Source organism: Argiope bruennichi, chromosome 1, assembly GCF_947563725.1.
Source record: "Argiope bruennichi chromosome 1, qqArgBrue1.1, whole genome shotgun sequence".
Taxonomy (NCBI): Eukaryota; Metazoa; Arthropoda; class Arachnida; order Araneae; family Araneidae; genus Argiope; species Argiope bruennichi.
Genome location: NC_079151.1, coordinates 57,171,074 through 57,188,635, shown reverse-complemented (window position 1 = coordinate 57,188,635; position 17,562 = coordinate 57,171,074). Strand labels below are relative to the sequence as shown.

Here is a 17,562-nt window from a genome sequence, read left to right as displayed (position 1 = left end):
TCGTTTATTGATAGTAATAGGAAAAAAGGACAGATAATTCTACGCTTCTTGTTCTAGAGTTAGAAATAATATGAAATTGGAGCTTGAAACTTTAAAGGATTTAGTGATTGTTTATATTAGAAAGTTATTGTAGAAATTTATCTATGAAACAAGTCAATAAAATTGAACAATAACAATATCATAAATATAAAATTAAGATATCACGAAAAAAAATTCTCCAATTTCCATTAAAAAATTATTTATGTTTTATGACATGATGCAAAAATGCAACGCCAACTGAAATGAAAGAAATATTGAAATTTATTATTTAATAATTTATGTTATTATGCATGGCAACAAGATTAAAAAATCTCGTATTTTCTCATGCTCAATTGTCGTAAACTGCGAATTGTATAATATATATATTGGCGGGAAAGAATTTTCTTTACTATTATAATTGTAAGTTGTATTGTTTTTTTATGTGTTATGTTAAGTATTATAATATTAATTTAAATTTTTTAATTGTTTATTTTTGCGAAAAATGTAACCGATCCTTTTCTCTTTGTGAATGTCAGGGTTAAGGAGTTATTAATGAGTGAGCGTTTGTACTTTTTAAAAATATTTATATAAAGAATAATTCTTATCGGCGCTAAATTTTTAAAGAATTTTCAGTGTATGTGAGAGTTTTCTCGTGAATGTAAAATAACGTTTTGAATTGTCGATCAAATATGGTACTTTCTTTTTCGTGTCATCTGTACCTAATAGTTTATTTAAGATTTCATTTCTATATGAAGTGATAATAGTCTAATTAACTAATAATTAATTTATTTGGCATTAAAGAATTTTTTAAATGCCTCCATAATTTTCGGCTCTGTTTTTCTTGATTGAACTTAAGATCTAATAGTACGTTACTTATTTAGATGTTAGCGTTTTTCATATTAATGACATGTGTATGTGTAAAATAAATTCTTCTGTGTTAAAAAATACTTTAATTACACGAATTGTATAAGAAATAGCCTTTAAATTTATATTCTTTCTTAGTATCTGTTATTTAAATAGTTTCATAATTAGTTGAATAAACAAGAAGTAACTCTCAAAACAATTTTGGTAATTCAAATTACTTTCTTTTTTTAGGGGGATGGGGTGGGAAACCGTTTTAAGTAAAATGAATAAATGATTTCTCTTTTTTCTTAATTTGTGTTATTTGATGGTATATCAGAAATAATGGTAATTATGAGCATGAATGGTAAAAAGTGTATTCTTTTTCTTGATATTTCTAGTGTTCTGTGCTTCAGAAATGTCTGAAATATCAACAAGTTATATCAAGCTGGTACAGCTTCTCAATACTATTGATTATTATTTCAATATTTTGAATAAAAGTGAATATGCCTCATTTGGTAATCTGAAACTCTTTTTTTAGTTATCACTGAAATGTCTGGAATTGCTATTGCTCGACTTGCTGAAGAACGAAAAGCTTGGCGAAAAGATCACCCTTTTGTAAGTACAATTGGATATAATTATTAGTATTTGCTATCATGTTTCTAAGAAAGGATATGGATGATTGAATTAGTTTTTCAGTCACTTCTAATATATTAAAACTGTTTTTTGTACAGTTGGGTTTTTGATGATATTAAAATAATTTAATAATTACAAAGCTTTTGATTATTATTGATTTTGCATAGGTGTCAGCATTTAGAAATCATTTTTAGAAGCATTAATGTAATTCCCTTTTATGTTTAATTATGTAATATATTAAAAAGTGGAAAGGTAATAATGCTTTCTGTAAGTTTAGAAAAACATATGAAATTAATATTTTTGAGTATCAAGCATTTTAATAAAGAAATTAAACACATTATAATCGTAACTTATTCTATGGTACTCATTGAAATTTAAGCTTCATTGTTGATGTAATTAAAATTTCAAATTGCTTATTAGATTACTTATTATTAATTATAATATTCTATTTTATAAGGCTTCCAAATTTTTTCTGATAATTTCCAAATTTTTTGTTGATAAATTTTGCATAAGAAATTTTCTGTTTCTCTCGTGCTTCAGAATTTTCTTTATTTATATTTGAAAGGATTAATCTGTTTTTTAATAATTTAAATATATTTTCTTGCCAATTTAATGCATTGTCTATTTTAGAACTGAATTAAAACTTTTTTTTTTGTTGAATTGTAGTTTTTTTATGAACATAATTGTAATTCCCACTTTATATTACTACATTTGATTGCAAATTAACCTGCTGTTCTATTTGCATATACTATATCAATATTTCATTTGTGTGAATATGAACCATACATTAAAAGTAGAACAAGCACATTTCAAAGCACTACCAAACTGAACTGTATAGCAACTAATCTTAGGATGTTGTTATATTATCCTTATTTTCAGACTATTGCTAAGTTTTGAAATTAATAAGAATTATTTTAATGGAATAAACCTAATATAATTTTAAAAAGTAATAAATGAAAATAAATAACTGTATAATGTAGCCTAAATATTTTAATTTAAAAAAGTGATTTGGAACATTTTTTTTTTTTTGAAAATTTTTCTATTGCAATTTTTTATTTGAATAAAAATATGTTAAAAATTTGCATATATATATTTTAGAAGTTTTGAACAATTCTCTCTACATTTATCATTATTCGATAGATATCGCATGAAATGCACACATATATTACTCAATTGGAAATTTAAATATTGATGATAAATCAGGTTGTCTTTTGTTCTGTAATCTTTTGACTGAATTGCAAGTCTCATTTTATGGTTTCATTTTGTTTCACTTCATTTTTATTTATTTGTCTGAACTGAATTTCTAGTTATTTTCTCCCATATTTCTTGAAAGGAAAAATATTATTTGTGTTTTTTCTTTCTCTTTTTTTGTCTGATGAATTGATTTATTATCAACATGAATAGTTTGCAGAAATTTATTTTTATCCTTTTTAGTTGCATTAGTGATATGCAGTGGTTTAGTTGCATTAGTGATTTTAAGTATAAATAAGAGATGAATGAAATAAATATAAATAAGAGTATTGGATCATATTAACCTCTGGGTAATATGTTAATGTAATTGAAAAATGTATAGAAAATATTAAAGGAAAATCTTTTTTGCAGGGAAATAACATAATTTCTCATTAACAAAGTCATGAAATATTTATAAATAACTATGCATTTTTTTGTTTTTGGAAAGCAATTAAAAAAAATTTCAGTTCAAATAGACTCAAACACAACAGCAAGGTTTTTAAAAAATGTCATTTGTCAGATATAGAAATTTGAGTGAAGCTGTACTAATCAGAAAGTCCCATTATTAAAAAAAAAAATTTTTTTTTAATGTTTGTTTGGAAACTTTTGTGCATTTTCCATTTATAGTCTTGATTTTTTTTTTTTCTTCCTGTTTTAAAAGATCTGTAACTTAATGTAAATATTGTTTTAAAAATATAGAAATCAAGAATGATTTCTGCTTTTAATAATTTATTTTTTATATCTGTAAATCAAAATTGTTTGCAAGTTTTGCAATTATTTTTATTATCAATGTTGTCATAAATGTTTAATTAAAAAATTTTCTTGCAGGGATTTGTGGCCAGGCCTACAAAGAATCCTGATGGTTCTCTAAACCTTATGAATTGGGAATGTGCCATTCCTGGGAAAAAATCAGTAAGATATGTGCTATTTTCACATTTATCATAATTACATAAATTGTGAAGAAAATGTTCTTTATTTTTTGGAAGGGAAGGATTATACTGCTAAACTGATCAAGAATAATTTTTGTTTATATTTTAAAATAAATTTACCTTTCTGAATATTAAATTTTTCATGACTAATATGGTTTAAACACAAAGAAATGTTTAAATATTAAAAAATTATAATTAATCATATCAGTTTAAACAAGTTGTGAATAACATGCAATCCATATTGATATTGTAGATGTTATTTGATTTTTTTTTTAAATAAAAGGTTTATTATCAAAGAGAATCTTGAAAACTGATGGCATGTTGTATATAATTGATAAATTTGTCTCTGCTAAAAAGGATTATGAAATTTAATATTTGAATAAAAAAATGAAGAAGATTCTGGTCTGTTGCAATGTCTTGAAGTTAATTAATTAATTGTCATAAGCTCAATGTTTTTAGTATGCATTTTAATAGCTAACGATATACCAATGAGATGAGTGAATATCCTGGTTATGGCTATAGGTAATATTCCCATTGTATTTGACCTTATTATTATAACTATCATGAAAATTATTATATCACCTGACCTGCTTTAGCATGACAGTTCTGTTGTTTGTCATACCAGATGCATGAAAAACCTGTTTAACCCTTTGAAGTGCACAAGTATAAGTTTTCTGAAGTTTTAAAAATTATGTGATTAATTTACATGTTTAGGGTCTTGGGGAAAAGAAAATACTTTAAAAAAATTATAATAGACTGCATCATGGGTTGGGGGGTTCACTGGAATATCACCTCACACCAACGACATATTCTTCTTATGAATAATTAATACATAATTCATTTTGTTACATAATTACTCATTTATTTAATGGAATGCTGAAACATACAATATTATCAATGAAAACTAATTATACAATCTTACAATATAAAAAAAATTATAAAAGAAAAATAATTTTAGTAACAAGTAATCCTCCAATAAAGCTAGCAATGGCAAATTTTTTACTTGGCATTTAGACTTTAAATACAATCAACACTATATTCAAGTTATGAAGAAACATAATATTTAAAGTAACCATTTTAAAATTAAGAAAATTATACTGTATTAGAAAATATATTTAACATCCCCAGAATATGCCTGCTTACTTATACAAGAAGAAAGCAAATGAAGAAAAAATTTCAACCATCCTATTTGTATAAACCTTACTCAAATATAAATAAATTCCTCACCCAAAAAACACATGGCAAAACCCCTGTAAATTATCGGCCACTTGACTTAGAGAGACAGGGGAAAGAAAATGGATCTGTTTAACTAACATGTTTCAAGTGGTAGAGAATCTGGTGCTGTAGGTGTGTGGTGGTATGTCTCTGAATGCACCTAAAAAGATGTAAAGTATGAAGAACTTTTTTTCGCATTTTGATTTGGAAAAAATGTGTATGTTGTAGACTGCTTTCATGTAACAAATTTAAGAGGGCATTTTGAATTTGTTTGTTTTTTGCTTGCTGAAAAAAAGAATAAATTGAAAATATTGAGAAAAAGCATTAAAAATAACAGATTTTTTTTGTTTTTTTTTTTGTTTTTTTTGTATGCAAGAGAGGTATTAACTAGCGTGCTGATATCTACAGGCAATTATTAAAGTTAGAATATTATTTTAAGAGTCTTTGGTTTCGGTCAGTAACCACCAAAGGTTTAGAAATAAATTTTAGAAAGTTGTGATTTTACTTGATACCACTGCATGTCAAGGGGTTAAAATATATTCAGCCTTAAATGCACAAATCTATAGTAGCTAAATATTATTTGTGAGAAATCCGATTTCCTATTTTGCCTCGGATATTTTTGACATCCCATATTGAAACAGTTTTATCAGGACATTTACTTTTGGAATCTTGAAATTTTATGAAGAATTGGCTAGATGTAATGAATATTTCTGCCTCAATTACAAGACCAAAGTTGAAAGCATTATTTAATCAACAATAGAAAATCAATGTTTAGCTCAAAACAAAGATTCCTAATTTAAGTTCCAAATAGTATTTTGTTTACAGTTTTTATTAAGAATTTTAATAGAAAATTACTCAATTAAAGGAACTGCCTTTTGCATAACATGAAGGTAATGCTATAATGATGATCTGTTAACATTTTTAACATATAAGGAAATAGCAAAAATAATTAAAAAAAATTTTCAATGTGTATTTGAGTATGATTATCATTTTCAATAATAAAGATTTGATTGATCATAGTCCAGAGAATCTGAAATGTAATTTATTAACTTTTTTAGGGGAAGAGTACTTTTAATTTGATTACTTAATTTTGAAATAACATATTTAACAAGTTAATATATTTCTTTCTTCTTTTTTTTTTTTAACTGTCGAATTTTATATTTTTTTTGTTGTAAATTGATCTCATTTTTTTGTATTACAGTAATATTTTAAAATTTGAGATTCAAATTGTAAAATATCTTTGTTATTGTTTTATATAACTGTTAAATGTTTTAGTTGTTAAATGTATATAATTGTTAAATGTATATAATTGTTAAATGTTTTATTATAATTTAAATCAAATTTCTTTTTATAAGAAATCGATTGTTCATTCAGATGAGTTATGCAATATTGTAATATTTACTCTTTATAACAGATTTGTTTATATCTTGTTTAGACAGCCTGGGAAGGTGGATTATATAATCTAAGAATGATATTCAAAGATGATTACCCTTCAACTCCTCCTAAATGTAGGTTAAACCATAGTTATTTAATATTTATTTTTAAGTACCCATGCATTATTAAGTACTATTCTTTTCATTTTCTAATTTAAAGTTATTTTTAATGCAAGAATTTAATTCATTTTCTTTCTACAGATGTCTTAGTTACTTTACTGCTAAGGTGAACTGTAATTTTTTCTTTCTATAATAATTAAGATTTACTGATGAAATTTTTTATCTAGTTAAAAAAAATTATAAATTATGGGCATTTTATGAGAATTGACCATATAAGATTTTCAAGTAGGCTTTTAAAGTTAGAAACTTGAAGATGGTAAGCATTTTTAGTACTCTGAAGGATATGATTTTTTGTATTAATATATAGGCTAAGCTATATATTATTAAGCATTTTTTGAATACTTATTTAATAAAAAAGATACTGAAAACTTTTTCAGGTAAATTTGAGCCTCCTCTTTTCCACCCAAATGTTTATCCATCTGGAACAGTATGCCTTTCTCTTTTGGATGAAGAAAAAGATTGGAGACCAGCTATTACTATAAAACAAGTTAGTATGCATATAAGACACAGTTGAACAAAACTTAGTTTAAAAGCTCCTGTAATTGATTTTTTTTAATACTAGCTGCCTTTTTTTTGGCGACTAGCTCGTTAATCCAGATTATTAAATGTGATTTTAGGCTGTTAAACATTAATGTGGAATGCATTTTTTTAAAAAAAAAATCATTTTGTTTGATAAGACTAAAAAATATGAATTTCATTGAATGTTTCAAAACAAATTATAATGCCTGCAACTTAAAAAGTTTACATATTACATAATAAAGTGGAAGTGAAACTCCTACAGTGGAACTAATATCCAAAGAAAACATTTTTTTAAATCGAAAATTTAACATTGGCAAAAGTATGCAAATTAATATTTTGATGATTGAGTTTATATTTTATAACATTAAAAATTGTTATAAATTGTGTGTTATATTAAAAAAAATATTAAAAATATAGGAAGTGTTGTACATGAGTGAAATTTTGATGTAATGGTAATTTTTTAAGTTTTAAGGTAAAGCAAAAACCATTTTTGTGAGATAATAGTTTTGATATGTTTAATTGTTAATTTCCATAAGTAAATCAAGGCAGTTATCTATTTGGCTATGGCTAAAACAACTTTCATGCTCAATTAAGTCCCCCCCCCCTACTTTTTTTTTTTAATATCATTTCCTCTGAATTAATAGTTTTTAGTGAGCCCATTTCAGAGTATTTCCAATATCTGACAGTGTCATTAATGAACCATTGAATTAAATGCAGTTATTAAAATGTTCAACAAAGTAGTCTGAAATGTTTGTATGGTAATTTATTTACATTTCATCATTGCCATTGGAACAATAATTAATTAGTGATTTCTATGCTGCATATGTTGGCACTTCATACATACACACACAATAATATAATATTTTAATTTCAAGGAAGTTTGAGTTGTGTAATATTATGTGCTATTACTTTCATTATTATTATCATAATGTATATTTATTCATAATTAGCATTTGGTACACTTTTTTTTGTAAGGATGAATAAGAAATACTTTATTTACTTACTTTTTTGTAAGAAATACTTTTTTTAGAGGGATGAATTTTATTACTTTTTTATATATTTGGAATTGCAATTCCCAACTTCTCACTTACATTCCCTTTGCCTCATGAATTTTATGAATCATTAATTGTAAATATAGTGTTTAATGAAGTATTAACTCGTAGTTTATTGCATATTGATGTATTTTTTTCATTTTGAGGAGAGATAAATTTGTTTCCATTATTATTATTGTTAAAAAATATAGTTTTAAATATGACTGAAGTTGACAGTAGAAGGAAACTGAATATTCAGAACATTCATAATGTGTGTTGCTAAATCTATTTCACATTGGGGAAAAAAAAATGTTATGTGAAATTAATAAGTATTCATTTTAAATAAAGAATTTATTTAAAGGACATGAAATATTACACTATTATCTTTATAATGATTATTTTTTGTTTATCTTGTTATGAAGTCGGTTATGTCATGCAAATTTAAGTTTCCTCTAGATTTTGCATTTTGCTCAATCCAAAGGATGTTCAGATATTGAAATAATGATGAAATTGAAGGAATTGTATATCTTTTTAACTACTAAATTTTAGTTTAGAAGAGGCTTAAGGAAAAAGACTTCTAACAATTACAAAAAAAAAAAAAAAAAAAAAAAAAGTTTTAATGAATGTTTGAATATAATTATCTTATTTCAGAGTTCATTTCCTTGCTGTTTCAAGTTTTAATTTACAAGTAGTTAAAAAAAAAAAAAACCTGTCCCATTTGTTTGTTTTCTATACTAATAATACTCTACATTCCTACTATATTTGAGGAGTGTGATGTTAAACTTAGAGTATTGGAACGTAGAATTCCATCTAATTTTTTAAAAAATTATTGTTATAGATGGCTGTTTTTAATTGTTAGAAGTATGATAAATGGATGCATTTATGATGCTGTTATAAAATGGGAGATGGATAATAAGAGGTTGCTAATTTTTTATTATTTGGTATTTTCAATCTCAAAAATAACAAAACAGAAATGTATCATTTTCTATTTAGTTTTTTTCTCATTTTTTTAAATGCTTAGTTGAATTTATATTTATAAATTTATCTATTTCATGTTGCAGACATTTGCAAATTTAACTTACTATTTAAAAATATATATATGAGAATATTAAACAACTTGTGGATGACTGGCATATCATTTAGTACCTGACATTCGAGAATATATTGTTTAATTCTTGTCAATACTCTGGATTATTTTTAAAAAGGCCATATTTTGCCCCTACACTGCTCTAACATTGTGAATATCCTGAACAAAATTAGGTTTTTGAGTTAAAAAAAAATAAGTAGGGTGTTAAAATGAAGTTTATTTTACTCCCCCATCCCCTGCCGGTGAAAAAAACAAACATGAATGTGATTATATGCGTTTGGTAAACTTTGAAAATGATTTTATATTTTAAAAATACCTGGACATTTTTTAAATATAATTATGTAAGATTTTTTATATCTTACACATTTAACTTTTTCAGATCCTTTTGGGGATACAAGATCTCCTAAATGAACCAAATATCAAAGATCCTGCTCAAGCTGAGGCTTATACCATCTATTGGTAAGTCAAATGGAATGTAGTTTCTCCATTTTGTTTTTTCTTCTTTACATTACAGCATTATTTAATGCTGCCTGTCAGTGGAATGCAGTTATGAGATTTCTATTAAAAGGAACATCAGAAAAGGAGTGTTAGCTGCCTTTTTCTGACATAAATACAAATGTTTATCATTCAAGTGGAATGCATTTTGTTTTTTCTTCTCTACATTATCTAATGAATACATTTTATTTTACAGTCAGAACCGATTGGAATATGAAAAAAGAGTTAGGGCTCAAGCGAAATCTATGGCACCTCAAGAATAATTTGGCATGGACACACACTTATTACAAACATTTAAATTATTGATTTTGTAATGTTGGGGAAAGATATCTCCGTAATAAATGTTGCCTCTCAGCTCATCGGTCATCTAGTTTTTTTTATCAAGCGAGAACTGATTTTCATCAGATTGAACTACCTTATGAAGGTTGTTTGGTGTGGTCTTTCTTTTTATGCTTTATCATCATTCAATATTCATATGTATTATAGACTGTATTTTAATCTATGAGGTATTCCAAAACTTTAAAATTTTTGATTCATATTTTCCAAGCATCCAGATACCTGTTGCCTGATTAGCAATTTTAGATAAAATGTTTGTGAAGATTGTACATAAGTTTCATTTCTTTTTCCTTTTCTGAGTGTAAAATTCATGCGTTGTGTATTTACTGTTTCAGTATGTCTTTTAATATTGTAAAATGTATTTGACTCATTTCTCTTAAAGAATTAAAATTTTGTCTTATGAATTTGATTTGATTTATTCTTAAAATTTTGCTGTCCCTATTCTTACTTTTTTATGTAAGAATATTAGGCAAGAAACTATTGCTATAATTACTTAATATATCAACTTAGATGAAAGCAGCTTTATACGTTATGTAAAATTTATATTTGTTTGATTTTCAAACATTTTCTAGAAAATAATCCATTGTTTGCAAATTATTTAATGTGCTTCAAAAGAAATTGTGTATTTGTTATTCTGAACGAAATCATGTATTCTTATTTCTATTGATAGAAAAATATTAACTTGACTAGAAAGTAAAATTATTTTGTTCCTTTTTTTTGTGTAAATTAGCCATATTTATCTTGCTTAGCAGATTTTTCGTAATTGAGAAATAAAGTCAGCATTTCATAAGTGTAATTTCATTTAATAGTACTTGAAATCATGAAAAGCAAGTTGAAATGTTAAAATCTCCATATCCATACTTTTTTCAAGACTTAATAAAAATTTTTAATACCTTTATCAGATGAAAAATATTGCTCTTTTGTTTGTGGAAATTGAAGCTTATTATTAATTTTCAGGTGATTTTGCTTTAACCTCATTTATAAGACATTGAATAATTTTTCACAAATAATGTTTTTTGTATATTTGGGTATTTTAGAGGACAAAAGGAACATTTTCCTATTTTTACACATGCCATTGCATCTCTTAGCTTTTATACAAAATATATAATAGAATATAATTGAAGAATAAAACATGACATAATGATATAAATATAATGACATAAAATGAGTAACATAAATATCACAATGATTAGATCTAAAGTGAGATGAAGTCTTAGTAAGTTTTTGGTACAATAGCTGTTCTCCAATCACATATAGAAAGGTATATATACTCACTTAGCATTTATATTGTCTATACAAGTTCACCTATGCTGCTACTGAACTATACAGTTGAGTAGCAGATCAAAATCATTGAGTCAGACTATATTAAGTATTGCTATAGATTATGTGAATATATATGGGATTCTAATACTGATATAATATCTTTGTTAGTTCTTATAGAATGCATAGTTTTCAAACTAATAAGGCAAAATTTATAGTGTAAAGATATTCCCGTATTCATTTATACCAAATAGTCTTACGTATGAATTTTAGAATAATTCTGACAAGTTGCTAGATAAATCTAATTAATATATTCAAATTACAGTTGAAGGTGCAGTTAATTTAGAAATCAATATTTAAACAAGGAAGAAATAAATCTGACTGTTTAGCATAGCAATAAGTCTTGTGTTCAGTAGCATACCAATAAGACTTGTGTTGCTTGTTTCCAAAATGTTACCCATTTCAGAATTGATGAAATTTGATTCACTAGCAAATGTTAAATATTATTAATTTGTTTATAGTAATGCACAGAAAGTAAATTTATTGGAAAGAAGTGAAGTGCATAGTTAATTTTGTCAGCAGGGTTATTAATAAGCAAATAATTTGTGGTCTTATTATTATCATTTTAATGTGAATTTTCATTGTAACATTAAAAAGTTTTGCCCAAAAGTTTTTTTTTACATTTATCAAGGAGCATACAATTTCAACTACGCTGTTACTTTCCAAATTTTGGTTGTTTTAAAGTTTTTACCCATTGATGTTTAAAATTTGCCAAATATTTTTTTTTTAAAGCATGTGTGTATAGTCTATTGGAAAAAAATACAGATTTCATTTGGGGCAAGATTGATAAGCATAACAAATGCATAGAAAATCATCTTGTATGGTAGGAAAATGTATGACATAATGTATACTTTACACAATAAAATATTTTTAAAAACATTAAATGCCATTTTGATTTCTAATTTAAACTTAAATTTTTGAAACAGTAATTTAAAAGTTCAATTAAAAAAAATGCCAATTTGTAATGAAGCTACAATTAGGAATTGAGTGTTCCGATAGTTGTTTGTTAAATAATTTCATCATGAGAAGTTGGAATATACGGAGCATCTTGCATCTCATTTAATACGAAATTGGGAAAATGATTTTAATTGTAGTGTTACATCTGTTTTAAACTTTTTAAGAGAACAAAGGAATTGTAGCAATCAGGAGAAAAGCTGTAAATTTGAAGAAACATCTTAAATAAGTTGGAATGTTCTCACAAAAAGAGGTTAATGCCTCATAAATGCACATTATTAATTATACAGAATACTTTTATATTCCTGTTATTAATCTCAAGTATCTGAAGAAAATTTATATCCAATATTAATCAAATTTTGTATCAGTTAGGAAGAGAATTGTTGCTAGTTTAGGAAGAGAATAATTTGCAATATATTTTATTTGTATTATTTTTTTTAGAATAAGAATATATTTAAATATTTCATGTACAAACCTTTTTGTACATGAAATATTTAGATTTTTATGACTAGTATTATATTTACAAGAACAAGTATTTGTTCCAAATGCAAAATAAATAAATAATAATTATAATTGCCACCTGTTGAAGTGTTTCTCAAACGGGAAACCTTTTTTTTATTCCTTTTGTCCTATTTATCTTTCAAGTTTATGAAGATTATTAAAATTATTCGAATCTAGCTATCAGATTACAACCATTTTTTTTCAATGCCATACTTCAGTTTGATTTGGCCATTGCATCATGTTACTTAGTGTTTCATTTTTGTTGTGATGTCATTGTGCTTTGAATTTTTTTTTCCATTGTTGAAAATGTTTGCCATTATGTTAATTGGGAGAAGCAAAAATTTCATAAGTAATAACCAGAGAAAACCAATAAAAAAGTAGCAACAGTTCTAATATAAATTTCCATTGGCAGTATTTCATATCGGCGACGTTTTTATCTAACCAAATATCATATTTTAATATTGTCTGAAATGCATAGAAATTTCATTTTTGTGCCAAATAAAAAAATTCATCTACACAAAGTATCACCAATAGGGACGTATATGGAATCTCTACCAAAAAACTTGTAAGTAATAATCTACAAGATAGGAATGTCAAGCCATGGTAATATTGTTCTCAAATATTAAGTTCAAATGAATAATTAATTGTGATAATTAAAAACAACGTCATTTTAACATAATGAATAAATTATAAAATTACTTATTAGAATATATAATTCAAAAAATTGTCATCATCTAAAAAGATTAGATATATTACTTCTACTTCAGACAAATAGAAATGATGCAACTAATTTTTTAACATTGTTGAAATCATCATGTGTAGAATTCAAATGCCTGGAAATAAAGTCGCGATTTTATACATTGGTATTTGTTTCTTGCAGTTTAAAATCAAATATGAATTGCCTAAATAGTATATATACACAATTTTTTTATTTCAAAATCTGAGCAGCTTTGAATTTTTTTCTTTTCTTTTTGTGTTACATTTTGTATTTGAATTAGGTTAAATGAAGATCAAAATTATGAGGCCTACTCAGTAATTATCGATGATTGAAATGTGAAATAATGTTATGAAAAAAGGGAAAAAATTTTGTTCAAAGATTTTATTTATAATTTTATAAATAGAATGTTTTGAAGTAACAGTCAATAATAATAATAAAGTTCCTTATAGTATACCTATATATATATATATAATTGAAAGTGTTCAATATAAAAATGTCCACATTATATCTGATATAGCAAATACATTTAATGATTCTAACTCATTTCCATGAATGGCATTACGAATACCATAAAATTTGATCATTATTTATATCCCAATGGAGAGAAAATTTAATCTAATTTGAATAATGAAAATGTCAGAAAATAATGTGCATTTACTTTGAAGTTATATGTTAGTTAAACGAAAGATTCATGCTGTGATTTTTAAAGTTACATATGTTTAATTTCTCTCCCAAATCAAAATAGTTACAAAGGGATGCGGGCTAACCAGCTTGATTGTTGATACTATAACTGAATTATACGGTATTAATGGAAATTTAAATCAAAATAGAGTGATCAGTTGGAATTTTTAAAAAATGTTTCCCGTTCACAATGTTGGAGAAGTTATTCGCGAAGCCATAATAAAAATTCCCTCAAATAGAAAATAAATTAAAAAAATAATTACAATTAATAGTAAATACGAATTTAATATAAAAGTTATTATTGTACCAAATTTTAGTGAATTTTTTAACATTAAGAGATATATTAAAAGTATTTTAGCTTTAACTTAGAATATTAAAACTCCTAATAGATAAAGATACTGTGATCGCAATATCATTGCACATGATCCGAAGTTGTCATAACCCAAAAGTTTGGTTTGCCACATTTTGATAAGCGAACTTACCGAAAGATTCCACCTTAATATACATTATTTTTTTATTTAAAAAAATGCGAATTGCAGATATTTTCATGTACGATGGAATGAAATTCGTCTTTAAAACTGGATTACAATCTTGATTGTTGCGCTGCATAGAAAAAATGTCTTTTGCACCAACCACCCAATTGATTAAAAAAAAATCCATTGGTTCCATTCCTATTTTTTATAGGGTCCAACTGGTTACCCTGCTAAATTACCCAATTACTAACGCATTCGCAGACATAGAATGTGAATAGCATTTTAAGGAATTTTTTCCCCCGTCTGATAGATGATTTTATCGTCTTCACCTTACTGTAAGCCTTTATCAGTTTTAGTACGGTTAAGCTCAAGATTCCGAAACGTGAACTTTTCGTTAATTGCATTTCACAAAGGTAGCACGCAGAGAAATGAGCGGTTATGCATTCTAATTTGGCGAATAATCTTGGTTCATCTTATTGTTAAATGTAAATTCCTCCCTTTGTCTCTTCTTTCAGACCTTTTTTGACTAAATAAACCCTCCTCACGCATGCGCAAAAGGTTTTTGTATCCTAGAATGAACAGTACGGTAGTCGCCGCTTGTAGTGATCACAGATGCAATGTTCAATCGAATTCGTTGACAGAAACAGGGTGGAACATATCTCCCTTATCAACAATTCGCTGATTCTAATGATCAACAATCCCCGCTGATTCTAATGATCAACAATTCGTTTATAATGATTAATTTCGATAGTCGGACGTGAAAGTCTGAAAGTCGGCGGTAGGGTCAAGGTTCTCTCCCCCCCCCCCAACCGAAATGTCGAAAATCTCATGAAATTACCTACAAAGTTATACTTAATTCCTTCGCATAACGAAGAGGCATTGGGTTCCCTCAATTAAAGAAATGTATTCTTGATTTCATTACAGGGGATGCTTTATATACTGATATAGAGAAATTATTTAATGTTGCTGTATAAAATTATTTAATGTTGCTGAATAAAATTATTTACTGTTGCTGTTAAAATAAAATCGAAGATTTCTTATAAGTCATATTTTTGTCAAAGCGAAAAAGATTTTCAATTTAAATAAAAGTGTGTAAAATAATTATTAACAAAAATAAATAAACAAACTAGCTGTTTTTATTTAAATGGCAAAAAATAATTCTTTTTTTTAAAATCAAACATATGAACTTCGAAAATCAAACTTTTCATAAATTTAATTAAAGGCAGAAAACTGATAAAATTATTGTAAGTAAACGGAAATTTTAATCTCATTATATTTTTAATTTTTAATAAAAGTTTAATAATTTTCTTACAATACATCATAATGTTTACAATTCTTTTTTAAAAAAAATTGCTTTTAAATAGTAGATTTTTTGATCAAGAAAATATTTTCTAAGTTTCCGGACATTTATTTAAGCATGGTTTTCCATAGTTTTAATTTCTTTCAACTTTTTGTCTATTATATATATATATATATATATATATATATATATTTCCTTTTTGAAATTCACTGATTAGTTTCATCAATTTCTGTTATGAAGTCTCAATGAGTCTGGGACATGGTATAATTCACTAAATATTGCGACAGTAGTCGCTTCACTTATATTCAATTTGATAAAAGTGAATATTCTTTTGGTTAACTAATCCAATCTGGTTTGATTGGGGGCGGATTGCAATTTCAGTTATCATCATCACCTTATATAACACCTCAAAATAACCTCTTGTGTGGTTTGAAGAGGGGGCCGTAGCATCAAACTTTATTACACTTCTTCGGCTGATTGGAAATGCCTCATTATTATTTGAATGTCCCTATTTAACTGCTTATTGTTTTACATTTCAAATCTTTTATTTTAGTTATATACTTTTCAGGTTTATTACAATATTTTTTCAGTTTCATAAGTAAATTAAAAATAAAAATAATGAATAAATAAATGGCCAAGTTTAAGCAAGTATATGTATATTTTCATTTGTATATTCAAGTTGTAAATATGTTGTATGTGGGTCAATTCGGTACGATAGAAATTTTTTTCGACCCTAATTAGGATTTGAAAATCTGATCTGAATAGAAATCGAATTTACAAATTAGCAGACAACCAGATTTTTACCAGATATTTGCATTTAGTAATCAATAATTTGCTATGTATGTATGAAAAAAAAATGTTTAATCTTATATTATTTGAAATGAATAAATGTCAAGTTATTGCGTTTTGATTTTAAAACTGGACATGTGTATATTTACCAGTTAAATTAACATTTTGATATTATTACTTCATTTAGGAGTCCTGAAAAATTTTAGAAAATATTTTTCGAGTTATTCGATTGTAAAATGTATAGAATACTTTCAAATGAATACTTCATAATACTTCATATACTTCATAATAATCATAAATACTTCATTTGCTTATCGAAATTTGTTCACCTTTTACCGTAGAAATTTGAAATAAATGTATGCATTATTACAATTACTCCAAAGAAATTTTTTTGTATTTAAAAAAGAATAATTGAAATTGTACATTTATTTAGATTGCAAGATTAATACAAAGTCAAAGACAAATAGATTTTTTTTTTTAGTTTAGTGTTTAGTCATCTGAAAAGAAATTTTATATTCACGTTAATTCAGTTTAGATGGAAATGTTCTCCAGCAGCTGTTAAAATATATTATTAAATAACTGCAGATAATATTTTAGAATAACCTATTGCGAATTGAATTACTTTCTTTTCTTTATTGCTGATGACCACAATAAGTGAATCACTTAAAGCTCATACGATATGTTTTATTTTATTTTATTTTTGAGCAACGCAAAAAAGATTATCAAATATATATATATATATATATATATATATATATATATATATATATATATATATATATAATTTATTTGCTGTTACCTTCTTTTATAAAAAATGACTTGCTATTTAAAAAGTAAAAAAATGTCTAATTTCATGAGACAATTAAGACAAATTAAAATAATGAACTTCGATAAAAATATTTTATTATACACTTTCTAATCGAACATTCATTCTGGT

General features: G+C 25.5%; 1 protein-coding gene across 2 annotated transcripts; it reads left to right on the top strand.

Moving 5' to 3' along the window:
* The first annotated feature begins 323 nt into the window (after positions 1-323).
* Positions 324-10,293, top strand: LOC129970011 (SUMO-conjugating enzyme UBC9-B). 2 transcript variants are annotated; one of them, XM_056084429.1, is made up of 8 exons: positions 335-438; positions 1,260-1,309; positions 1,400-1,476; positions 3,553-3,636; positions 6,304-6,376; positions 6,799-6,908; positions 9,438-9,517; positions 9,750-10,293. In XM_056084429.1, the coding sequence occupies exons 3-8, from the start codon at positions 1,411-1,413 to the stop codon at positions 9,814-9,816; spliced, it is 480 nt and encodes a 159-aa protein (XP_055940404.1). In that variant the 5' UTR covers positions 335-438; positions 1,260-1,309; positions 1,400-1,410; the 3' UTR covers positions 9,817-10,293. The 2 variants fall into 2 exon arrangements, with proteins under 2 accessions (XP_055940403.1, XP_055940404.1); XM_056084428.1 differs by lacking the exon at positions 1,260-1,309 and having other exon boundaries at positions 324-438.
* The last annotated feature ends 7,269 nt before the right edge of the window (positions 10,294-17,562 follow it).

What these genes read in the sequence shown, in the direction of transcription:
- LOC129970011 (XM_056084428.1), top strand. Translation starts at nt 1,411, where the DNA reads ATGTCTGGAATTGCTATTGCTCGACTTGCTGAAGAACGAAAAGCTTGG. An exon ending in CCCTTCAACTCCTCCTAAAT is followed by an intron (nt 6,377 to 6,798) that starts GTAGGTTAAACC and finishes AAACTTTTTCAG; the next exon opens with GTAAATTTGAGCCTCCTCTT. An exon ending in CAGCTATTACTATAAAACAA is followed by an intron (nt 6,909 to 9,437) that starts GTTAGTATGCAT and finishes TAACTTTTTCAG; the next exon opens with ATCCTTTTGGGGATACAAGA.